A 27,921-nucleotide genomic window follows, 5' to 3' on the forward strand; every position below is an offset into this window, starting at 1 on the left:
ATCCTTTATACTTTCGTTTTGTCGAAATCCATTCGGAATGATAGTCTCCAACGTAAACCAACGGCACTGCAGATGATCAGTTCACACTCAACCATCAAATCAATAGGTATACAGGTGTTGATTCAGGCAATAAGTAGAACAAAATGTCAACATCGATAGTGATTATTTGAAGCTTATGTTTTTCCTATGGCGGCAACGGATTGTATGGAATCCAGCAATTTGATCACTTGTCCAACATGCGATCATTCTGTGTCACAAAACAGAGGGAATAAGAGAATTATTTGTCCAAAATGTGGAAATTTTTATGATCGAGACTCGGCTGTGGATGAACTTCGACAAATTCGAAGAGTGAACAGAGAGAAGCAGTCACCAAATGAAATCAAGGACAGAGATGAGGTAATGTTTCTTAATTTGGATTATACAGGTATAGTACAGGTACACATTTTGCAATGAATATCATGTATGTACCACAGAAGCATGAGCCTGATAAGGACATTTCATTTCTTAAGCAATTTTCTTTTTTTTTTTATTCATTTTTAAATACCGTTGGAAAGTGATAAATTTTATAATTTTAAGACTTAAGTGGATAAAATGTTATTTTCTTATTGTTTGTCCCAAGTTATTGCTTCCACAACTTTCTGATAATTTTTAATTAAAAACATACTTGTCAATGAAGTACGTACAACTCAAATTGATGAAAGGGAAAAAATCGTAGATTCTTAATTGATACATCAACTGTTTTTACCCAGAAAATTTCACAGAACGTAAAAGCAAACATCGTACAGAGATTCAAAATGGGAAATGTTTGCATCTTTCTTCATTCGGAATCCAAGATAAATAAATTTTTCATTGGCATGTAATCTATTTATTCCTTGAGAATGATTTTGACAAGAAGTACAGTGATTAGAAGTATAATAGGAAAATCCGAAGGCTTTTTTATTCTAAAGTTCTCGGAAGACATCCCACAATTTTTCAATGTTATCTTTTGGGTACTTTTATGTCGTTTGCAATGCAAAATATCCAAAGGCTATTCATTTTTAGTCACAGTCCTCAACTTTACAAGATAGAGGAGCTAGGGCCTATCTTGAAATTTTTCATTCTAGTGATTGAATATTGTTTGATCACTGAGGTATTTATCAAAATCAATATATATGATATGTTCAACAACAGTATACACTTTTCTATGATTTGTTAACTGAAGGTGGCACTGGTATATAGAATTTATTCAACAATTTGTTTATTTTCTGTTAAGTCAAGAAAACTCAAAACGAGATAGTTATAATGAAATGAAAATGAGGTATAAGATCATGGCTGCATGTATACCATCACAATTAAGTAATGGAAAACTCTGTCTCATATTTATACATGCATGTTTAAACTCCAATTTATCTGCAAATCTGGCTTTTGTAGTTTACTAAGTTAAGATTGGTACCATGCAAAATTGGAACCCATTTTGACATATCAATGAAGTGTTAGTTTTTAAATACAGTGTATATTAAGTGGTATATCTTGCATATTTAAGCAGAAGTGTGAAAACTTATTGTAAAGTCAATCTTCGCTGGATGATAATAAAGCTAGGTCAAGAATGACATGGTTACAAGTATATGAGGTACAATAGCCCCCCTCGGCTACTCCGATAGATGCATGCACCCTAAATCAATACTATTACTACTTAATTTAGCATTTGTATGAAGCTGAGGAGAATACACAATGAATTATGTATTCATTGCACTATAATGTTAAGGAATCATGCAAAGGTTTTCATCTGTTACTTGCAACATATTCTCAATATTATAAGTTTCAATGCGAGTATGGTTAGACTAAGATTAATGATATTGAGACATGATAATATATGGTAAAAACTACATGTTATATCGATATAAATACTTTTATTAGAATTAAAACTCTTGCTATTTTTGGATGCTGTAATATAAATATGTGTGGTTACAATACAGAATTCTTCACAGAATTCTTCCAACAAACTATTATTTGAAAAAGATTAATGTTATTTCATATGATGTATGTGCTTTTTGTAAGGAAAATGTGGAAACAATTCATCAGGTATTTATGACAAGTTCAGAAATACTTCCTATATGGAATAATCTTAGTATGTATATTTATAGAAAAACTTCAAATAGAGTTGGCTTTAATGTTAAAAATGTACTATTTGGTGAACTTCCATTCAGCGGTTACAACAAAGTAGTTAATTTTATAATTCTGTACTCCAAGCAATACATTTTTAATTGTTCAAAACAGGACAAAAAACCTGACATTGTTGGAATGTTACATCATCTGTCATTGAAATATAAAGTTGAAAAATATATAGCTATCAAATCATGTGAGATTACAAAGTTTAATAAACTCTGGGTAAATTGGAAAAACATATTTGAGATATAATTTTAAACATGGTAAACAACTGTTCTATTTATATTTGTGTGTGTATATGCGTGTGTGTATATATATATATATATATATATATATATATATATATATATATATATATATATATATATATATATATATATATATATATATATATATATATATATATATATATATATCCATTATGTTTGCTCTGAAGAGAATGTAGTATGTAAGAGAGAGAAAGAGTGTGAAAGTGAGAATGCCAAAAAATTCTTATATATATTACCTTCTTTATGAAATCATATATGATTGTGAAAATGAAAAAAAAATAAATAAATTATAAAAAAAAAAAAAAAAAAAAAAATATAAATATGTGTAATATGAAAATGGTTTTGTAATCCTTTAAAGATCGAAATTATAAACTTAACACTTGCCCACTCATTAGATACAAGTGAAAATTTATGTGGGTAAGGAAAATTGGTTATCTAAATGGCAATTAGTTTTTTTTTCAATGCAAGCTAGTTGATGTAAACTTCATCCTTTAATTCAAATGTTCTTTGTTCAAATTCAAATGTTCTTTGTTCGTTTTAAAGTCTTATCAAAGATCAAAATATGACTAATTTAAAAGAGAAGTTGGTGCATGTATATGGTTGACAAAGCCATAGTGATTTAAAACTCCAGAGAAGCACCTAAGTCAAACTAGTAAAAACTGTAAAATTTTGCTAAAATTTGTACTCTGTGCATTGCATATTGAGTCAGATTGCATATAATAAATTTTATAAATATCTAAGCTTTGTCACACTATGTGTTTCATATGTAATGGCTTAGATAATGCTGCAATGAAAGACTGAAAGTTGTTTACAGTTAATATAACAATGATTATAGCACTTTCATTTATTACAAGGAAACCCAAATTTTTTAAAGACATGGGGTCGATCATGCTTTTTCCTATTGTGCTTCTTGAATAAATAAAAGAAAACATAAATGAGAAATTTTAAAAACTAATTTGTATTAATGTTCCAAAATTTTAGGATAAAGATAAATCAGGAGGAACCCTGAGCTCCATTGCCAATTTTTTTCAAAACTTGGGTCCAAACCGCAAAACAAAGCCTGCTGGACCTCAGTCACGCTCAAATTCACAAGCCTCAAGTAACCTGTCAGAGCCCAGCACAAAAACCCCGAACACAGAGTTACCCCCCATCAATCACTCCCAGACCCCGAGCGGAAAAAGAACGCCATCTTATAATGTGAACGGCCCCCACAGTCCCAGACCATCGGAGAAGGATAAACCGACAGCCACCAAAGGAGATAACACGAGGGTCAATACATGGGCTCAACAAGCTGACTCTAGTATAAGTCAAATCTCTGCCAGTGCCAATAACAACAAACTTGTATACCCTGTACGGACCAAGACTGCCGAGCAGCTTAAGTAAGTACAGATATACAGTTGAGCCTGGATAACTCTTACATTGATATCTTGAATGCCATGGATATGTTGAAATGAGACAAAAGTCCCAATCACTATCTCCGTACGTGTTCTAACCTCTTGATATTTTTAAAGTTTTTTCTTGGCGTATTTCATTTGACAGTTCGAAGTGACAGGGATTTTTGTTCATAAAAAGAAACATCCAATATATTTTTAAAACCTTTTTTTTCTTTAAAAAATTTTCTTTTTAATTAATTTTATACACATGTAATATATTCATATCTAAAAACTTGATCAAGAATCTATATTTTACTTTAATTTTCAAAACGTCATGATTGTCTGTCATGAATGTCTGTACATTTCACATCGGTTTTTATTTCATGTGCATTGAATATCTTATTGACATGTCCTTTTTTAATGAATTTAGGCTGACAGCTATCGTTTTTGTGATGTCTTCATGTACAAAAAATTCTTTGATCATGAACTCCCGATATTAAAACCAATATATTACAATAATGAACATATTCCATGATCATCAGGCTCTTATTGTTAATTTCAAATAACTCGTTTTTTTTTTTTTTATAACTACCGTAATCATGTTCATCCTTTCAAAAATGACAATTGTTTTAAAATTGTGGGTGCAGGACTATTGCAATACCAGCAAAATGCTTGTTTTTCCCTGCATTCATATAATATGTATTGATTTCATATAACATTACAAATGGGTTATGCATGTGAATCGAATATAACTATATGAATTACAAGGAAATCTAAAATAGTGATTTTTAACCGGGTTTTCAAAAGGAAAAATCCGGTTATTAAAATGGTGAAAATGGCGGGCGGCTGCCAAAGGGGTACCCTCATTGTACGGATAACTCCTCCTATAGTTTTCAAGATAGGAAGTAGTTCTTCCGCAGATTAATTGTACATATATCAGAGGTATGCATACTGCTAGGATTTTGATTTCCGATAATTTATGAAAAAAATACTAGCTTTTGAACTTAATCATTTTTTGGCAAAATATTGCATATATGGTACCCTCATTGTACGGATAAATCCTCCTGCAGTTTTCAAGATAGGAAGTTGTTCTTTTGCAGATCAATTGTACATATATCAGAGGTATGCATATTGCTAGGATTTTGATTTCCGATAATTCATGAAAAAAATACCAGCTTTTGAACTTAGTCATTTTTTGGCAAAATATTGCATATAGGGTACTCCATTTCACTGGATAACCAAGAAAACCCGGTTTGCTGTCACATTGACAGCTTTTCACTTGTTAATGGATTATATGCTTGAGGTAATATTGTTCATTTTTTAAGCACTAATTATGTTTTGTTTGTTTTAAAGAGAAGATGTTCTTCTTGCTAAGGAGTCTAAAAACTGGAAAGTTGTTCAAGATTTCTATGCCACAACTTTTGAATCCTTTTTGGAAATCAATGCCATTTTCAAGGTGAGAACTAATTGTCCATGTATTTAAACTAACTGTAGTATTTTCACGACTTTCTTTGAGGTTCATCAGATACATCTTCCAATAATTACTTGTTGTTCTGATAAATGACAACCTTCAATTCATTCATTCAATTCATTTATTCTCTCAAAACCTGGTGTAAAATATGGTACAAGAGGTACCTTCAGACTACAGTATCTCAGTTTTTTAAAATGAATATTCACCATTTATTAGCCAGACCACAACTACATGTAGCGCATTTAAAAATAACTTAGTAATAGCTGTGGTGATAGCTTTTGTAAATTTGTTAATTGGGAGTTGATTTTAATCAACTCTCCTATGCAGTTACTCTGACAAACCGAAAGTGAAACAGGACCAAAGCACAAATCATCGCCGCTGACAAGACTTAGTTCTTGAAAATAATTGATAAATATGAAATAATGTACGCTAAAGCTTTTTTTTCAAGGAAACTTATTTATAAATACCTAGAAAATAGCCAGATTTTAAATGGTATGAGCAATTTAGATATTTTTTGTAGTTGTATGTATTCTTTAGAGTTAATAGATAGATCAAATCTATCATAAAGCCCTTCGGGCTTTATTGGATTTGATCGTGCCCCGACCGAAATTGTCACCTCATAATACCCAAAGAATGATTCGATATCCTTATTCCTTATGAATTTATATATTTGTGTAGAATTGCTTTATAGCCATTATATACACTTTTTGTCAGGGAACAGCTATATTAACATATTATTTAGCTGCTTCCGGGACTAAAAATATAGTGCCAGAAACTATTTTTTTTATTAACGAATAGATATGATTTCAAAATTATTTTTCATAAGTACATGTCAAATTGGTTGTGTAAGTAATAAAACATTTCATTTCATCTTAAATGATAACTATATATTCATAACGTGTGATGACTTTTATATTTGTGCTCATGCGCCATGAAAAGGCCAATAAGTGTAAGTCTAAAGGAAATCTCCAATGCAAAGATAATGGGAAATCTACAATGTCGATTGAATGTAAATATATAATAACTTAGCTCCCTGTTGGAGCCTTCTTAGGTATATGGTAAAATCATTGTATTGACTTTAAAAATAGCAATAATAAATCATATCCAATTAGGAACTAAGAATAACAGGAAAGAGTTGTTAGCACGCAGCCTCAAATGAGTAATAATACTGTGACATGGACTGGCTGTGATAAACACAGAAAGTCTAAATCAATTGTTATTGTTTGTGTTCCACCAAAATAATATCCTCTAGACCTCTACCACCTGAACTGATTGGATCTTTAATCAATCAATCAACTTAATCACTATATTGTATGTTCCTTCTTTAAAAATGATCGATACAATCATGTGTTCTTTCTGTGAGAAATCAATGAACACATAAGTGAACAGCTCATTACAAAATGGTGTACCTTCTACCTGTCTGTAATCACTGTGATTAAAATTCTGTTGAGAGAGAGAGAGAGGTTTAATGCTGACAGACAGACTGACAGAAGGGGCATGCTAGCTAGGTATATAGAAACAGATATTTAGAGTAAACTGATATAAGATGTCACAAAGTGTATTTTTATAAATATTATATATTCCATGTTGAATAGTAATTTTCTTATTTAAAGACAGATCAGCTAAATTAGCATATTATATTCAGTATCCACATCCATCGTGTGGCTGAGAGGCTGTTACAATATCATGCACCTCTGTGTCAGTTGTTCAGTGTAACATTCCAATAAACTCACAAACTTAATTATGGGATTGATCCTAGAAGAATGACCCAATAACACCTGAAGGAGAATCAAGTGCATGTAAATAGTGGAATTGATTATAAGTCAGCAAGCCAAATAAAATGAGTAGTAGATTCTTCTTTAATAAAGTATAGATTTCTAAACATGTTTCGTACGTAAAGGTCCATTTCAGCACTGGTTGACATGATTGACTCAATTACTTTGTAATTATCTTCTTTGGAGGAAAAAATTTTAAATTTATATGAAGTTACATATTTTTTTTATCCTATTAAGAGCCTTTGGGGCATTTAGAGATTTGATAATAGAAATTGCAAGGGTAATTGACATTTACTAGGTCTCTTTGTTATAACTTTTTTTTTTGCATTAACAAAAGATGTTAATATTAAAACACATTCATCTGATAAATACTTTTACGAGGGTTGTTCGGAAATTATTGAGACAACACGGATATTTCCATTTCTAAGTGACGAATTATGGTGAAAGTTGGCATGAACATTGAAGAAACCTTAACAAATAATTAAAGAAAGTAATATTTAAAAAATGTTTAATATTTTGTTTACAACGGTAGGTTAACAAATCGGTGGTCGGGGAACCCGGCGCAAGCATAAACTCGGAGAATAAGAAAACTAAAACATCGTCTATCTAAGTGTCCGCAAACTTACAGCTTATACTAAAAGAAATCAGATTATATATGTTCATTTTGCTATTTATTGTGACTAACTTTTGATCAAATTTCACGAGTGTTTGAGTTGAAATACGGATATGGCACAGATATATTTACCAAGCAATAGGAATTTAAAAACGACAGTATATAAAAATTTGACGTCAAGGCGGCGCAGTGAATATACATCAAATTGATGGAAATTTCGGAAAAAGACCTTTTAATACCACCCAACTGCTTTAACAAAAACTATACGATGGCAAGGGATAAAGAACTTCAGTTTATCGTCTTTTTTTCACTAATTGTTTAGCTAGAATTCAGACAAAGTGACTAAATATCAAGTACTTTTTACACACTAACTGATGTAAACAGTTCTAAAATATGTACACAGAATCACTGTGGGAGACATTTCACAGTAATTTGACTTTCAGTTAGAAATGACCCGATTTTTTTTCACAAAATCAAGAATGGAGGGAATATGCGAATGTTGACATCTTGAAATGTAAACAAAAGATGAGAAATGAAGAATTAATTCTAATTTCCCTTCGTTTGTTAGATTTTTAAAACATAGGATCAATAAGAAGCGTCAAAATGACGTTGCGATAAGTTTGCGGTTGCGCCGGTCACTGGGCGATGGCAATTTGGTCAGCTTACCAGGAATGATCCAATCATGCTATGGACAATAAATTTTTTACATTGATAAACTCTATCCCGGTGTACGTTTTTGTGAAATTTTAAGGATTTATCCTTTTCCCCAAGGAAATAAGAGTAAATGTCTCAATAATTTCCGAACAACCCTCGTATATTTTAACAAGTTTAAAGATAGTCATTCATCAGTTCACCAATTTCTGGTAGCAATAATTAGGATTTACAGGTAACTGATCTGTGTATACTTATATATACTGTAGAAGCACATATTTTTGTTGGGTTAAAATTTTGTTGTTTTTAAATTGAATAATTTCGTTGGCATTTAATTTTGTCATATCATAATTCCTTTTTGTATCAACTCTGTAACTATTGATACTTGGGTTAAAATTTCATCATGGATTTAATTTTGTTGATTTAAACTGCCAATGAAAATAACAAAATTAAATCCTAAACGAATATTTCTGCTTCTACAGTATATGACTTTTCTGTCGTTTCATAAGTCTGTCAGTCCTGGTTTTTTTTGTCATGAGTAACTCCTCTTTAGCTCAGCTCAATGGTATTTCAAGAAAGCTCATAGTTAATGGTTGGTCATAATTTTAGGTGTGCATAAATACTAATAATAACAAGCATTCTGAGAGTATTGCATAAGCAATACACGTCCCCTACCGGTTTGTATTATTCTATGAAAGCTTCCAAGCACACAACTATTTCAGAGCTATTGTAAACGAGATGTCATGCTTTAATCAGAGATAAAAGAACAGAGGAAATTAAAACTATATAGTTGATATAGAAATTAAATAGGAAATAGGTAAAATAATACTCTTTATTTCATCTTTTGTAATTTCGTCAAGTCTATTCTGTATTCGCTGGTAAAAATTTGTGAAAACAATGCACTGTTATGCACAATATCATTTCTTACCATCTTCTGTACCCCGAATCAAACCAAACAGTTAAACAGCCCAACCCAACAACGAACCCGATTGTAATAATAATACAAAAAAAACCTGCCGATTAACATGATTAAATTTACAACACAATGCTTGACACTATTTTATAGAATTCATTTGTTTGTTAGAAATGATAAAAGGAATGGTACAGGAAAAGGAATGGTACAAGTAACGCACAGTATACTGACTACATACTGACCTCGTTTATTCAGTTACACACCGAACCCGATAACGAACCCGAACATTAAAAAATTGGAATATAAAAAATTAATTTTCTCGAAAATATGTCAATCAGACGCTACAAAAGTGTAAACTTGATCTGTAGTTTGACATTTTGAAGCTGTTCAGCAAGTTTCATATTATTCCTCAAATGCATAAAGAAAAAAAGTGTGGAAAACTGAAGTGGGACAGACAGACGGACTGACGGACAGATGGACGGACGGACTGACGGACGCAGAGGAAAGCTATAGTCCCCTCCGGTGAAACCGGTAGGGGACTAATAATAGTTTATTTCCAATTTTGGGCCCAGAGGGCATACAAGATAACAGATCTTAGATAGAAATGCCTAAAAGAAAGATTCTAGTACATACACATACATGAACTTGTAACAGCCGGGCAAGTGTACATCAGTATGTCGATCAAAACATATTAACAATGTGCATATAATATGTAGTCATAAAAGTAGTTTACACAAATATAAAGATAGTATCATGATTTGTATAAGTATTTCAACGGTTATTTAGATCACAAAGTATTCTGTCTTTTTTGGAAAGCATTGATCAGAAATTCACTTAACTTTGTAAGTTACGGTATTGTTTTGTCTTCATTGGACATTAACTAGATAAATTTGTCTTTTTTTGTTAAAAGTATAAAGTTTTTGTTGAGTATTGAGACATAATGGAAAAACGAATTTCTTTCTTCTTTATATAATGGACATTCAGTAAGAAAGTGACATTCATCTTCTACACAATTTTGGTTGCATAATAAACATGTCCTTTTGTTTCTTTCTAAAGGAATTCTTTGACTACTCTTATTTTTTGCAATTCATACCTACCTCTTTCAACTTGTAAGTCGATGTGCACTTATTCTGAATCTACAAAGTGTTTTTCTTATTTTATGAAATTGGATAAACATATATGAATCCATTGTAAAATTTTCTTTATACAAAAAATAAGTACAATGTATCAAGTTTTCCAAAGTTTAAGCCATCTTCACGTTTTAATGTCCAGTAATTTAAAAAGTGTTTTCTTAAATTTTTCTTAACTTTTTGTTAAAACATGTGGTTTTGTACTTTTTACATAGAGAGAGTGAAATGTTAATTTTCATACTAAAATAGACTACGCTTTTGTACCAAGAGTTAACATTGGATAGACTAAGATTTATAGTTTCATTGTGAAGCAGGGAAGATTCTTCACATAATTCTAATCTATGCCAGTATAATAAGATGCTTTGAATCAATGAAAAATACAGAGGATATCATCCCAATTCAGAGATAATTGCAATATTTGTGCTTTTTTCCCCAGCTCCTAAGAGATATTTACAAAATTTGATATTAAGTTTTCCATTTCCCAAGTTTTAAAGGTATCATATAAATGTTTGTCTTTCTCTTGTATGCGTGATGTAAGGGTTCACCAAATTAAAAAGTTTGAAAGAGGCCTTGAGAGCTTTATTATATAGATCAGATCTTGCTTCTTTAAATGAGCCACAGGAGGACGTGATTATACCTAAATATTTATATTTGTTAACACGTACATTCTAAGTGTGAATCTTCTCATTAATAAGGTGACCACTTTTGTTGAAAATGACAACTTTAGTCTTGCTTGTTTTAATTTCTAAGCACCAGTCTTTGCAGTATTTATCAAGTATATCTAGTTTGTTTTGCAATCCTTTTTGGTCATCTGATAATAATACTAGGTCATCAGCATATAGCAGTGAATTAATGTTCTTTCCAGATAGGTTGACAGATCTTATACCTATACTTTCTTCATCAAGCAATTTTGAGAAATCATTTGAAAATATCTTAAAAATGTTTGGGCTTATGACATCTCCCTGTCGAACTCTAATTTCTGGTCTATATGGGGGAGTTAATTTGTTACCTACTTTTACATAATTATTGCTTTGTTTGTACATATTACACAATATATTTAGGAAAGGACCATTTATATTTAACTGTAAAAGTTTAATGCCTTTATGTATAACTGTGTCAAAGGCTTTACGGAAATCTACAAAACATGCATATAGTTTCTTATTACCGGTATTAATATATTTATCAACTAAGCATTTTATTACGAATAAGTGGTCTGATGTTCAGGATTTCTTTGAAAAGCCTATTTGAGTTTCATGTATTATTTTGTTATCTATTAAGTATGTATGAAGTCTTTGATTTAAAATGATATTAAAAAGTTTTCCTATGCTATTGTTTATAGTTATTCCTCTATAGTTTTGTGGTAACTTAGGATTATCTGATTTGAAGATGGGTGTAGTATAACCCTCTAGCCATTTCTCTGGATAAATTCCTGATGTTAATACAATATTAAACAGTTTGAGAGTACAGGGATTAACAAAAATTTGAGATGCTTTTATCATTTCATTTGAGATATTATCTAGGCCAGGGCTTTTGCCAGATTTCAAAGAAGTAATGGCTTTTTGGATTTCAAGAGCTGTTATCCTAAAATCTAATTTGTTAAAAGAATTTACAGTTTTACTATTTAATAATTCATTGATTTGTGTTTCAATCGTAGTGATTATTACTACACATATATAAGAAATTCCAATTTCGATTTTTCAAGGAATTATTTCCTGTATGATTGACTGAGAACTTTAGCCACCAGTGACATAATATAAACTACATTGTACTTCTAAATTATTCAGCCCAATTTCTCTGAAAATTGTACTTACAAAAGAATTTAATTTCTAAGTACATGCACTTCAGCCTTAAAAAACATGTCTGCTGTTTGAATAATCTGAAACAGTATTTGATTACTGTTTTATTTGACTCTCTTCATTAGTTTGACTACCCGGATCATATTTATACATTTATAATGGAACCCCATTGTTTTGACTCAGACTTCCTTGATAAAATGAAACGTTATTTTTGCTCCATTAGGGAAAAGCCAATTGATTTCCAATGCAGAATTAAAGACCATAAACAATAGATTTTGCCTATGGTTTGAATAAAGCCTTTGATGATTATCCCAACACTGATACCAAAGTATTTTGCCTCTAGAGAAAATATTTGATAATAGTTTGGTGGATGGCTTAAAAATATCAAATCCTCTGCTTTAGACGTTCTATTCTCTTTTTTGGGCTGTCTAAAAAACAACTGCATAATGTAAAATTGATCTGTAATCTATAAATCAACATTTCAGCCGCCCATTTTCTTTATGTTTCTGTTGCTGGTTTCCTGTTATACAATGTAAATATGTATATTGATTGCCGATTGTTTTGTAGGTTTTCAGGTAAAAAGGTTCATTAGATTACAGATAACCAGAGACTCTATATACCAACTTAATTTTTGTAATCTAAACTGCATGTCATATGAATGCATTGTGTAATTATTCTATAATAGATTATAGCAATCATAGCTAAGTAAGATAATAAAATTCAAAGAGATCAATATGAACACAGTTCTATGAAGGTCTACTGAATTACCTTGTCATAGGTATTGATGATGGATGCGCAGTCTTTTTTAAATATAGATTCTCAAAATATTTCATTTAATTATTTATTAGGACAGAAGATTACTTTTTTTTTTAAAAAGATTAGATAGTTGTATAGATCATTTCATCAAAAGCATAGATCATCATTGGATTAAATGCTCTATGCAATGCTGTGAAGAATATATAATGAGAGAGAGAGAGAGAGAGAGAGAGAGAGAGAGAGAGAGAATTTCAATGATAATGTGAGTTTTATTTAACAGAGAGACCCTTGCAAAGAATACAAGACTGTAGAAGAACCAGGCCTGAAGTTTGAGCTAGTTCACATGGTCTATGAAATCCTTCTGAAACTGGTAAATTTACCTTTATAGCATGTAGTATTTACATGTGTATTCCTATACTCTGCTTTCTCACAAGATAAATTCTTTAAGTTAATAATATATGATGACTTATTTTCCTTATTTCCATGGTAGCCACAAGAAATACAGAAGGTAGTTTTGAAGTCGGTCATCAACAGCTTGCTGAAGGACAAAAGGTAGGATTATATTGTACCTTGAACTTGACCTGCAGACCCTAAAAATGCATGTTTATATTTTATTTTTACAATATATACAACAAATAACAATGTCACATTTGACAATTAAAACACGAAAAAGCTTTATACATACATTAGTTTTTGAAAATTGCATAAATTCATTATTAAAATTGCAACTTTTCAAAGTCAAATGAAATGTTTTTTTATGTACAGTTGTACCTGTTAATGTTTTTTTTTTTTAAACCTAAGGAAAGAAACGGGAATTAGATTGTAGGATTTGATTAAATGATAAGTTTACTGTAATTCACCTAAACAAAAATAACTCTAATTCCCAGTGTTTTATATGGTAGTTCAATAATTAACTCAATTACACATGTTCGTTTTAGTCATGTACATCACGACTGTGATGTATGTGTAAAATGACGTCTAATTTATTGGATTTGATCCTGCCCCAAATGTAATTATTACCTCATAATATTTAAAGAATGATTTCATATCCTTAAATAGGTTCATTGCATAATTTACACAGTAGGTTATATCATTATACCATATTCTTGGCTTGGTGGTCAAAGAAAAAATTGAAATTGAATTAAAAATTGAATTGAATGGTCAAAGGAATCTGGTGTTCAAAAATGTCCCAAAATATGCAGGAAAAATCATGAATAGAATCATTATTCTTTTATCACTCAACAGGTGTGCATTTGTTTATTGTTTTCTTATTTAATTTATGCTTACCAAGGGATCATGACAGCAGAATTCACTGGTAAGAACTGGTCATGGAAATCAAAGTCTTGGAAGTACTGAAAGTTTATAGGCACCACTCTTTATAGGAGTCTGTATCACAAACAATATCATAATTATTCAAATAATAAATCATTTTCAATACATGTATCTGTGAATAATACATTGGCATGTTTCTACTTCCTATAAGGATAATAATTTTTCAGAGTATTAAGTTCATTTCTCTGTAATACAAACGTAATTTGCATATACAAAAAGAAAAGATGTTAAAAAAAATGGTACAAGTGTTTTTATTAACTGGGTTTTCCAACGGAAAAATCCGGTTATTAAAATGGTGAAAATGGTGGGCGGGCGGGCGGCTGCCAAAAGGGTACCCTCATTGTACGGATAACTCCTCCTACAGTTTTCAAGATAGGAAGTTGTTCTTTTGCAGATCAATTGTACATATATCAGAGGTGTGCATATTGCTAGGATTTTAATTTCCGATAATTTATCGAAAAAATACCAGCTTTTGAACTTAGTCATTTTTTAGCAAAATATTGCATATAGGGTACCCTTATTGTACGGATAACTCCTCCTACAGTTTTCAAGATAGGAAGTTGTTCTTTTGCAGATCAATTGTACATATATCAGAGGTGTGCATATTGCTAGGATTTTAATTTCCGATAATTTATCGAAAAAATACCAGCTTTTGAACTTAGTCATTTTTTAGCAAAATATTGCTTATAGGGTACCCTTATTGTACGGATAACTCCTCCTACAGTTTTCAAGATAGGAAGTTGTTCTTTTGCAGATCAATTGAACATATATCAGAGGTGTGCATATTGCTAGAATTTTGATTTCCGATAATTTATCGAAAAAATACTAGCTTTTGAACTTAGTCATTTTTTGGCAAAATATTGCATATAGGGTACCCTCATTGTACGGATAACTCCTCCTACAGTTCTCAAGATAGGAAGTTGTTCTTTTGCAGATCAATTGTACATATACCAGAGGTGTGCATATTGCTAGAATTTTGATTTCTGATAATTTATGAAAAAAATACTAGCTTTTGAACATTTTTTGGCAAAATGTTGCATATAGGGTACTCCATTTCACTGGATACGGGTGGACATGGATTATGGATACAGTTCACATAAAAGAAAACCCGGTTTGCTGTCACATTGACAGCTTTTCACTTGTATTTCATTTTAAAATATTAAAGAATATAGATAAGCAATCTTATTTAGTTTTGACAATATTTGAAACATTTCTGAAATTTTTAAAAACACACCAATACACTTATTCATGTTTGAATTATTGTACGGGTTTAATGCAAATGGAATATAGTTGATCGTACACCCATCATCGTATTGATGTTGTTCCTGCATGATCTTTCATGGTATGGTAATACTGTGTACAGTGTTATTTTCGCCTCGTGTAATTGCCATCTACACTTGCAAACAGTTTCGCCCCGTCTTTAATTCGCCCAGACACAGTTGTGTGGAAAGAGAGATAAATTGAGACATTAAAACTAACTAAGTCTTAAATTCGCCCTCTGACAACAAGGGTGGAAGAGGTGAAGATAAAACTGGGACAAACATTTTTTTTGTATACAGTAGCTAGACAAGTTTACCAAAAAAAATAGTGAGAACATTTTTTAATTTATAAGAGTTATGCCTTTAATTGCTTTAATTTTTAGTTAAGTACTAAAAAATTTATAAAATTAAACCTCTATATTACATGGTTCCTTCAATTATTTTACTACCAGTAGAATTTATCAAAGATTTAATGATGAACAAAGGTCTTATAATATGAGTCAATTTTCTTTTAGGCCTCACACTAAAGATGACCTGCGAGCATATTTGGTTCTTCTACAGGTATTTATAGTTTGAAAAGCCTTGATTATTAGCTTCATGTACATTTAGAGTATAATTTAAACATACATATCGGATATTCCTACATTTTTTTTTCATTTATGAATTGTTAGAGAATTGGATGTATGGGTTAGATGCATCTTCATTTTATATACGGCATTCTTAAGGTGGCTCTCTACACCTTGAAATATTTTCTCAAATCAGCAGAAAATTACTTGATTGTAATAGATATCATAACGGATAAGAAGTATTTAAGTCTAACAGGCAAAATTTTGGATGAAAAGTTGCATTTTCGAAAATTTAATTCAGTTAACATGAACAAAAGCTACAGGCGGATTCAAACTCATGATCTGCGGTTCAGAAGCTCAATACTTTAACCACTGAGCTACGACGATATACAACCCAATCGAAGGATATAAACAGTTTAACAAAACACTTAAATCGCCATCTTGTGACATAGTGTCTTAAAAAGTCTAGGTGTAGTGAGGTACCTTAAATCCTTGTTTTCTTCTAATATCACAAATGTTACAAATTAAATAATTTTTTATGTCGGTTAATCACTGTTTATGGTCTTGTTCATCTAAAGATAAGCAGTGTAAAGTTGTCTTTCTCCTGTTGATGCCAAAGTCCTTCTCTTTTGACACATACGCGTAACTCAATTCGGCTGTGCTTGTGAACCTCTCAGAAATCAATAGGATTAAGGATCACGTAGAATTGTCAGTTCAATAATTCATCCCTCTGGTGGATGTGTATATATAGACATTGGGGTTAATTGGTACTAGTATCCTATGTAATATCCTACCTTGGCTGGACATTGAACCAGCTGTTTACTATAACTGTTTTGTTTGGTTTTCTCTTCCTTAAAAAAAAAACTGCTGGATTGTTCTGAATCACATTTATTTTGATTGCAAATACTAGTACTTGATCAACGCTGTGGCTACAAACTAGTAATTATATGCAACCTGGTGGAATTACATTCGTCATTTATCATAAGATCAATGTATGGACAAATTGCGTAATCAATAAAATATCAATATATAAACAGGTGTATTATGCAGTATTCTCTACATTGTTGTAAAACAGAATATCAAATGAATTATTAATCATAAAATGAATTGTGCATAGCCCTTGGGTGGAAAGCATATCAATTACCAGAAAATAGTATTCCAGACAATTAGTTAAAACAATTTCTTCTTGTCTGTGGACAACTGTATATTGATCTGTTTACCATATCACTATATATTCATTCTACCATTTCAAGCTATCAGAGAAGTTAAATTTTTTATTATACCCCCGCTCCGAAGGAGAGGGGGTATACTGTTTTACTTTTGTGTGTCTGTCCGTCCGTAACAAAAATTTCTGTCGCATTTATCTCAGCAACTATTTATTGCAGATGCTTGAAATTTTTACACAATATTTGTATAGGCATGCTATATCGTGGGATATATTTTTGTACCAATCGGACGTCAACTTCCTGTTAAATGATGACTTTGCTTATTTTTTTACCAAAATTTTCAAACAAATTTTCCTCAAAGATTTCTCAGCAGCTATTTATCACAGATGCTTGAAATTTTAACACACTATTTGTTTAGGCATGCCATATTGTGGAATATATTTCTGTACCAATCGGATGCCAGCTTTTTGTTAAATGTCGACTTTGCTTATTTTGCATATTCACATCAGAGCAGGGGTATCACTAGTGAGCATTGGCTCATAGATATCTTGTTTTACAAGCCTAGGGTAATTTTTTTCTTTGCAGAATCCACAATTTGAAAATTTTACAACCTATGTTATTTTTGCCCACCTGCTGAGACAGATTGCTGCCTTAACTGATCAAGACCACCATTTCCTTGTTCATTGGATGAAAGGGTATGCCATAATAGTGTTTAATTATAAGAGTTTTGTATGCACACATTTATTTCATGCATTTGGATTTAATCAAACCAGCTAGTGGTTATCTGCACTTCATACATGCATGTATATGCTTATTTTAAGGAATTGTTAAATACATGTGTCATGAAAAAATATGAGTAATAGTACATGTAAAGTCATTTACCTGCAAATCTACATGAATCTATTGTTACTTGTCTAAACTATTTTAAACACTTCTTTAAGTAATTCCTAAGTTAAGTGGTTCGTTCTCTCTCTCTCTCTCTCTCTCTCTCTCTCTCTCTCTCTCTCTCTCTCTCTCTCTCTCTCTCTCTCTCTCCAGAGAACCTTGTCATTTCAATGTCATGATTAAGATATTCTGGTACTATCTGCAGTATATTTCTTACACTCAGTAGCATGAACTTAAAACACCATGGCAAGCTTTCATATGGCTATCACAAATTGTGAATGTATACTGTTTATTAATTCATAGCATAGATTTCTACTGTAATGTCAAAATTTATTCATCATATTTAAATTTCTCTAAACCATTTTTATAGGTTAAAAAAGCAAGTTTTTCAGCGGATCATAAAGAGGCTCCATAACTTTATCTCTGTGCGCCTGTTCCCCCCGAAGCCTCAGGATCTACCCCCAATGGCCAAGTGTACCTGGTGGATCCCAAGCGCCACCAAGGTCCTTGCTCTTCTCAGTGAGTCAAGCTTGTCAATTCGTTAATTTGTTGAGTGCAGGTTTAAAATAAGCATGATTAAAAAGGGATGGATGGTCATTGCTATTTTTAGACTGTTCATTCTCTCTGAGAAGAAAGGCCTGTATCAAGATATAGAGAGATATAAAAAAAATTTCAATTTAAAATGTAAGATGTGGAATTTTTCTTTTTTGAATAATAGTATATTACAGGTTAAGAAAATCTTTTAAATATTTATAGGATGGGTAAATTGTTGATATTCTTAAGCCACATTAATTAAGGAGGATGTTAACTTGATAGGAGTTGATCAAAATACCAGCATATTTCTCAGCTATTCTAACTCGATAAATGCGTCAGTGATTTATATTGGAAACAAGATTTGATTTTTTTTTTGCGCATAGTGATTCCATCCCCTTAAGAAAATTGATTTTTTCTCCTGCATGCTTTAATTCAAAACCACACTGCCAATTTCTTTTGCTGATAATCACCAATAACAAAACCTATTCCTGAAGAGGTGGCTCTTATTCAGAGACAATCAATTAGCATCTTGCCTGTCATTCTGAATGGAGGTGATCAGTATGATGTTTTTTGTTCTCTCTTAAACATTTAAAAGAAAATGTTCACAAACTGAACATTAAAACTGCTGCAGTAATGATAGTACACAAGTAATCTTTATTTGTTAGACATTATAAAGCCATCTTAACAAGACCATGCATGGACAATAAATTGGCCAGTTGTGTCCATCTAGTATGGTTCAGGACTTTTTTGTTGTTAGCCATGCATCCATTGGCTCACAGTTCAAAATCAACAGTTGATCGATGGACATATGCCTTTTTATTATTGATGAATTTTTCAGTTGAAGCAAGCATCATTTTAACTTTTTTTTTAATAATTATGTGAACTGAATAGTTACCGGTACTTCATGAATTAAGTCCTTGGTCTTATTAAATTGTTTCCTTATATGTTAAATCAACATGTTTCATTAATACAAGAGGTGGTAGGACATGTACGTGAACAATATCACATAGACCGATGAAATGGTTACGACTGTATGAGTGCTTGTTAGCACCAGCTACTTGGTATTTAAATGGCAAAGATCACCTGCCATGAGAAAAAACTCCTATAATTACATGCTTTCATTGGTGAAATTGGTTTGGTTTCATAAATATGTTTTTTACTAGATTGAGGACTATTGGCGTTAGTTATTTTGTTTTACATGTAGAAATTAGCTGTACAAAAAACATGCTATTATCTTATAGTTATATTTTTTGTACCAATACCTCCTCAGATGTTGTACATGTATCTACAGATATATATAGATAAAAATAAAGTACTATTCCAACAATTGACAGAATTCACAAATAACCTTTAATTCTAAATTAGATAATTTACATGTTACATAGAAAATGGTAGGTGTTATCATCACAAGGACAAAATGTTATGAAATGAAATAAAAAAGTTTGTGACAAATTTATCATGCAATTTACTACATGTAGATATAAACTGATTCGCAGCGACATTTTTGCAATTAAGGTTATATTATTAAATTTCAGGGGCAGCTGAGGATTGGTTAAAAGTGGGCTTGCATTTATGAAGTCCAGGCACATTAAATTATAGATGTTTGTTGATAGTATATGTAGTGTTATTGAAAACACCAATAAAACCTGATAGATATACCTCTTTTTCCTCAGATGCTGCCAACAATTTGACTAGTCCCACAATAGTGCAATATTCTGAGTTCTATAACCCCACCCTGGACCACCTGGATCTAATGGCTGAGTATTACACATGGCAGAATCCAAGTTCATGTGCTGGGTACTTAATCATATACATTTCTTTTATTTAAGGTTAAAATTTAGTAAGTGAAAGGAGATATGACATGTTTCTCAAATTTTAGATTTGATTTCTTTGATGCTTTATAACGATATATTGGCCAAATAAGGTCCAATATTAAAGCAAAACTTTTTGGTTAACAAGAAACAGCATCAAACAATATATATTTGTTGTGTCTCAAAATAGACAGGTAAAGTTTATGAACTTTTTTCCTGAAGTTGATATTAATGACTGATAACATTTTGAGGTCAGAACATATTCTTCATTTCAGTGTAATATTAGAACACCACAATGATTACCATAATTGAGTATTCTTTTGTAAAAATCTCTCTCCCCTTCTTTTCTGCAGAGGTTATACACACTACTATTTATAATAATAATTTTGATTCCCTCATTTCAGGTTTTCTTTTTGTCAGTATCCGTTTATTCTGAGCATCAACGCCAAACGAAACATATTACAGCGAGACAGTGAGCAGCAGATGATCATTATGGCCAGGGTAAATATCATTGCATTATTAAAGGTTAGAGGAACAATTTTAAGTCACATTTCAACAAGGCTTATAGTGCAATTGAAGTACATTCAACCACAGCTAAATGCAGATCATAAAGTGGAACACTTTCTTTTCCTATTTAGCTAGCCGAACAGAAGTAAAAACAAATTTTGGAAATATAACCATAAATTTTAAAGAAGAATAAATCATTATTGAAATTTGGAATAAATCTGATATAACACAAAAAATAACCAACGAGTGTAAAAAACTTACTTTTGTTGTGTTAAATGATTTAAACACCGACATGGTCATCCTGGCCTGCACTGAATACATGATGCAATTTGATAAGAAAAAATTTCCTTATTTGCTGATTTCTGGGTTTTTTAAAAATGTTTTTTGAAAATACATAAGAAGCACCAATACCAATAATTACTGATTAATTCTACGTTTGAGGAGGGGTGGATGGTTGTGGCCATTTTATAATTTGAATACTTAATTAACATGCATAATACTCTCCTGATAATGAAGATCGAGCTCTATAAAGGTATAGGAAAACAATACTTGCTCATGATAGCTCTGCAGAAATGCACTGCTTCTTCTTACTTTCATTTAAATGACCATCTCTCGGCAGGTGGTAATTAAGAACAATATATATACAGTCATAGTTTGATATCTTGAACATTAATATATCAATTTCCATCACAGACACTTGACATCTATAATATTTTTTTTGTATGGTAAGATTTAGATCCTTTTCTTTTATAATAACTTCTTAGGATTATATAATAAGTATATACTATAATATAAGATACTGTAAATGTAATATACTATAGTAGTATGATATCACTACAGTATAGGAAGTCATATTACCGGTAAAAAAAAAAAGATTTTTTTTTTAAGCCATGTGCTGTGATTCTAATTAAGGTATCATAATTACCTAAATGTGATTTGAGACTGTAACTGTGTATCCATCACAGGCAATTCAGACTTTTCTTTGTTTAAAGGGTCACATTGTGTATTTTTTTACTTGATTGTGATTTATTCCACAGAGAAGTCTTGTTGCTAAAGTACAACGAAGGCAGATGCCAGATGTTGGGATGTTGTTCCTGAACCTTACTGTGAGGCGGTCTCATCTCGTCTCAGACTCACTTAACGAGATCGCTCGCAAACAACATGACCTCAAGAAGAAGTTGAAGGTCACGTTTGCTGGTGAACCAGGGTTGGACATGGGTGGGCTTACGAAGGAGTGGTTCCTTCTTCTGATCAGACAAATTTTCCACTCAGACTATGGTTAGTTCAAGGTCACATTTCATAAATCCATAGTGGTTTTTTTCTTTTCAGGATCTTTTTTCTCTAGTTAAGACTCTCAACAGGCTTAAGAGAGCGTGTTTTTGTAATAAGATCTTTTTTTTTAATGAGTTTTTCAGATTAATTTATTAACCAATATTCATAAAAGACTCTTAATTGATAAGGTAATATGAAACCCTTCAAAATCCACAAACTGAGAAATTTTATGGAACATGATAATTCGATCTATAGTACAAGCACCTCATTAAACCATATCCAATGATAACCTAATTCATCTATTAATTTAAATTTTGTCAATGCTCAATTTATTTTGCAGGAATGTTTACGTATGACAAGAGGGCGGGTGTCCACTGGTTTAGTTCGGCTCATTGCGAGAGCTATCAAGAGTTTAACCTGGTCGGGGTGGTATCCTTCCATGTACAATTATCTATCACTTCTTAATATTCATCATGATATGTTAAACAAAGTGCAAGTATTTATCTTCATTAGAAGAACTGTCAACACCTGCCTGTTGTCTCTTGTCTTATTATCCAAACGATTAGAGGAAGCGATCATTACTCTGTCTCTGTGACATTTCAAATTAGCATTCCCTGGCAAGATGCATGTCTCCATCACCGTAATTAGTTCACCGCCTTTTAAGAATTCTGCTCCATGCAGTACATATTTAAGATGACCTAGCTACAAGGAATTTTTTCTCCACAGATCAAACTATGATATGCTGTATAATACTACATTGTATTTAGTACTCCACATTCATTTACCGTTACAGTGTATTATAAGCTAGAGTACATTTAAGAGGCTGGGGTGGTCTCTGTTATTTTTAGGCTATATGTAGTTATGTACCCTAACAATGAAATTCTACTCATGGCATACACAATCTTGTACACATTTTTAAAACTCTATACAGTGAATCAGAAGTTAAAAAAAAAATGCTCAAAGAAAGGGGAGGAGAATTTGTGATCATCTAGAAGTTCATTGTTTGGTTGCTCTACTTTTGGGACATTCCTTAACAAGGGCTTCAGTTGATGGGCCTAGCGGTGTACAACAGTATTATTCTAGACATTCACTTCCCTGCGTGTTGTTTCAAGAAACTTCTCAGTCCTGCAGTTGTGCCTTACAACAACCCACAAGCCATGGTTGGCATGACAACGATGAACATCAATGACCTCAAAACTGTTCAACCGGTGAGTTAGCATTAATTTACTCTTGAATATTAATTACTGTGGAATCATTTAAATTTGTGTGGGCCAATTTTCGAGGATTGTGGGTTTTTTGCTTATTCGTGGTGATGTAATTTTGTTGGATGCATTGGTTTTAAGTTTCAGTAAGAGAGATAACTCTTTCTAAATGTTCTTTCATCGAGAATGTAAATTACTGTGGAGGGGCTACCAAGAATACCTTGAAAATTAAGCCACCGTGAATTCTAATGATTCCACAATATTCAATAAAAATCAAATCTTTGCTTTATCTTGATATTACGTTGCTCACATTAGTTTAAGAAGGTTGGTTTGGATTTGATAAAACTGAGCTGAAGATATGTTTATAAATTGCTCTTGCAGGTCAAATTGACAAAGCTCAGTAAAATATGACTTTACATCAATTGTTTATATCTACAAATGAAAAATTTATCAATTTGCCCTCCAAAAGAGCATTTATTTACTGCAGTTAACCATGAAAGGGTCTTTGATATTAATGCTACCCTCATTGGACTGATCAGGTAGCATTGCTACAGGATTATATTGATTTAAAAGGATTTCATTTTCTCTCTCAGGATGTAGCAAACGGTCTTCAAAACCTTTTGGATTATGATGGGGATGTTGAAGATGACTTTGGGTTAAGTTTTCAGGTTAGTGTCAGAATGGTACAGGAAATTTTACAGAAAATTTTTAGCCAGTATAATTTTGGGATATTTTATCAGGCAGACACAAAATAATTGAAAACCAGTAAGTAGATAAGCCCTTGACTTACTGTTGAATGCACATGTGAAACTTATAGTTAATTTGAAATTGTAATACACAGGTGTCTGTGACAGAGTTTGGTGTGATGAAAACTGTGGATCTCAAACCTAATGGATCAAACATTCCTGTTACAAATGAAAACAGAAAAGGTATATTCTACTAATCAAATCAGGACATATATATTTTCTTACATTTCTTAATGGTATGTGTTTGCTCTACAGTAAATCAAAACTGATTTAACTTTTAAAACATATTCATATTTATGCATTTTACCTATCCTCATGGTAAATGTACATTCAATTTTAATGATATTCTCACTTTAATTTTGTTTTGTATTGTACAGAGTATGTGCAGCTTTACGTGGACTGGATCCTGAACAAGTCAATTTATCATCAGTTCCAGGCCTTCTATCATGGATTTCACAGTGTCTGTGCCTCCAATGCTCTTATTGTAAGTCCCTGTACTGCTGTACAAAGACTATAATACATATGTCCTATTTAAAAATCTTGCTGACTTGGGGATAAAGATCAGTGTATATGAAGATATAAAGAGAGATAATCATCCGTGGGAATACATAATTAATACATGTAACTGTTAAAGCTTTATCATTGTAAAACGTTTTGGAACTATAGCTTTGCTACATTTTTAATAAAATACAATGAAGTTTCTTTCATTTAAACATTAGCAATTTAGAAACTGACTAACTACAGAGAATTGTAAGTTTCTATTCTGTCCATCCTAGTATAGAGCTGTCAGTGAGTTGGTCAAGTTATGATGATTTCTTTCAAACCCTTCCCCCAATCATCTCTCATTGAAATCATTCAGATTCAATTAGACTTGACAGTATCTGTAATGTATGGCCTTTTTTTGGTTCCCTCTGTAGATGCTGAGGCCCCAGGAGGTGGAGATGCTGGTGTGTGGAAACCCGATCCTGGACATGAATGAGTTGAGGAAAGTGACGAATTATGATGGATACAGTCCTCAGGACCAGGTCATAAAGTAAGCCTGACGCCATAGCCAATACCTACAGCAGCTATCCCCCTTGTTTTGTGACAATTTCAAACATTATTGTTCATTTTAGATCAATCTAATTGAAATTAGATGTTAGATCAGCTCGCTTACTCGATACACTAACATTTGTGTAGGGAGTAAGCGAGCAGATCTATCATCTAATTTTAATTACCGGTAGATTGATTCCAGATAAAATTGTTAAAAAAATTACTTTCTACTCTTACAGTTTACTAGAATATCCACAAAATAATTTCTTTTTGCAGACGTTTTGATATACATGTATTGTGATTTGTTGAAAATTTAATACATATGTTAGTCTTGGAACTTTATTCCTGGCTAAAATTTCTTTGACAAAATTGTCCATCAAAGGCTTTTTTACCAGAATGTGCACTCACAAACATTTGTTTTACACAGGAATGTAGGGGAATTCTGGTAAATGCTCACAGGCACCTGCTCTGATGAACAGGCACAGCTTTTAAGATAATGACTGCATAATGACAATTCCCAACATCTCCAAATAAACTACTCCTAAGACTACTTTCTACTTGATCAGTCCTTGATGACACTGTACACTGTATATGGTTTTGTAGGAATTTTTGGGATGTCGTGTTGTCATTACCCAATGAGTTACAGAAACGTCTTCTGCTGTTCACGACAGGAAGTGATCGTATTCCTGTCGGTGGAATGTCCGAGATGACATTTAAGATTTCGCGTGTTGGTGGTACAGATCTGTAAGTATAAATATCTACGTTAACTAACATTAAAACAAGTACTAGCAATATTCAGTGGGATCTTCCTTTTCAGCTGATATTAAGGGTGTAATGATGGATTTAACTATCCCATTTGAAGCTAAGCTTTATATGAGTATTTGTTTATACATGTATAAGATATTAGTGTGTATTTGATAAAGCTGAAAAGAAACAGCAGCTGAAATATGAGATGAGAAGAGAAGATAAGATTATAGAAAAAACCTACCTACCTCTTTTATTTTTATTGGAGTTTAAGAACTAAAATAATTAGGATAAAAATTCAATGTTCCCGATTTTATATTCCCGCGATTTGATCCAAAATGATGGAATCACTAAATTAAGTACCTGTGGAAAATAAGGAATTTACAGTATTCAGACTCATTAGTTTTTCTCTGTTTGTTATAGTTATTCTTACACTTTGATGTTATAAAGCCCATCATGTTTGTGAATGGATTGATATGCAAAGTGTTTAAAAAAAAATTTAAAAATTTTAATTTTCTTTATATATTTTTCAGGTTGCCAATGTCTCACACTTGTTTCAATATGTTGGTCCTACCCGCTTACAAAAACAAGAAAACAATGAGAGTGAAGCTGATCCATGCTGTACAGAATGCGGAGGGCTTTGGGTTGGAATGAACAAAGCCTGCTTTTGTTTAATTAAATAGTCATGTTGTTTTTTTTAAAATAGATATGTACTCCCTTTTTTTTCATTTTTGAAGGAAAAATAATTCTATACGTTCATGAATCATGATTTTCATTCATGCACTGTTTAATTAATCAATGTGAGATTTAGGGTCAAATGAATTATGAAGTGAAGTAACTCATTTCTAAGACATACTTTCTTTTAGAGCTCAAAAGAAATTGAGGTCTATTAAGGTCAAGGTTATGAAGTAAATGACTACCAAAGTTCAAGGTCATTAATGAATTTGTAGGTCATTAACTGACAGCCATTGTAGGTTGATTACATTTGTTGTACGGTAGTCATGGTATTCAGCAAACAAAACTAATGTTTTGTTGCTTTTTAACTAAATTAAAAGTGAAAAGAGGAACGTTCCTCAGATTCTTTGTGAAGATTTCTGTTGAAGTGAAAAGAGGAATGTTCCTCATATGAAATGTAGAGATGTTAGTTTAGGTAAAGAGGAACGTTCCTCTGATGCTTCATAAGTTTTTATAAGAATAAGAGGAACGTTACTCATTTTAAATATCTTTGTAATGCATTTAAATGTCAATGATGCAGGAAAAATTCCATAAACTTTGACTTGTAAAGGCTTATTTTTGGCAAAAAGGGGTGTAAATGGATGCAGATATGAAAAACAGGGTCAAAAAAAAGGAATTTTGATTTTCCTTTTTTGATTTGGATTGTGTTCCTATTTAATTTAGAGTTCATATATTTTAAGAATATGGTACATGTATTTTAAAAATTTTTTGTTACATTGTAGTTATTGAAGCCATGTACATGTACATGTATGCAGGTCAGAAAATTGTCAAATTAGTTGGTGCTGGCATTGATTTAATTTGACAATATGAATAGCCATGCCATTAAAGTATTAGTGTCCTGTTTCTTCTTCCTCTTTTTTAACATTAAATTATAAAAGAATGTAGGATGTATTTATTTAAGGATCAAAGCCATCATTTGATGAAAATTGTGAAAAGATTGAACATTATATACTGCATTTATATGTATTATATATGCATGTAGTTGCCTTATTGAACAAAACACCGGTTTTGAATATAAATATAATGCGTGTAAAAATGAGTTCTGATAGTACTTTAAATTTTTATGAAAATTATCTGAATCAATTTTTTCAGATTTGTTGTTTTAAAAGATAAAATTGGTTTGCTGATACTACATTTACCTATGAATTTATATTTATGAAACATTTTGTTTCTAGATGAGTAATATTAAAGGATTTTCTTTGTTTGCATTACATTGTTTGATAAAAATGGAATGCTCT

The 27,921-nt window shown here is 31.7% G+C and overlaps 1 protein-coding gene across 2 annotated transcripts; it reads left to right on the plus strand.

The window, feature by feature from the left end:
* The first annotated feature begins 19 nt into the window (after nucleotides 1-19).
* Nucleotides 20-27,668, plus strand: LOC105342305 (probable E3 ubiquitin-protein ligase HECTD2). Of its 2 annotated transcripts, XM_066069266.1 has the most exons (20): nucleotides 20-396; nucleotides 3,396-3,793; nucleotides 5,141-5,243; nucleotides 13,173-13,262; nucleotides 13,383-13,444; nucleotides 14,184-14,207; nucleotides 15,999-16,044; nucleotides 17,801-17,910; nucleotides 18,471-18,619; nucleotides 20,308-20,431; nucleotides 20,850-20,946; nucleotides 21,990-22,230; nucleotides 22,565-22,653; nucleotides 23,271-23,432; nucleotides 24,020-24,094; nucleotides 24,268-24,355; nucleotides 24,550-24,656; nucleotides 25,090-25,205; nucleotides 25,808-25,948; nucleotides 26,482-27,668. In XM_066069266.1, exons 1-20 carry the CDS (start codon nucleotides 187-189, stop codon nucleotides 26,600-26,602), a joined length of 2,553 nt encoding a protein of 850 aa, XP_065925338.1. In that variant the 5' UTR covers nucleotides 20-186; the 3' UTR covers nucleotides 26,603-27,668. The 2 variants fall into 2 exon arrangements, with proteins under 2 accessions (XP_065925338.1, XP_065925339.1); XM_066069267.1 differs by lacking the exon at nucleotides 14,184-14,207.
* Nucleotides 27,669-27,921: the final 253 nt, after the last annotated feature.

This window comes from Magallana gigas, chromosome 8 (assembly GCF_963853765.1).
Source record: "Magallana gigas chromosome 8, xbMagGiga1.1, whole genome shotgun sequence".
NCBI lineage: Eukaryota > Metazoa > Mollusca > Bivalvia > Ostreida > Ostreidae > Magallana > Magallana gigas.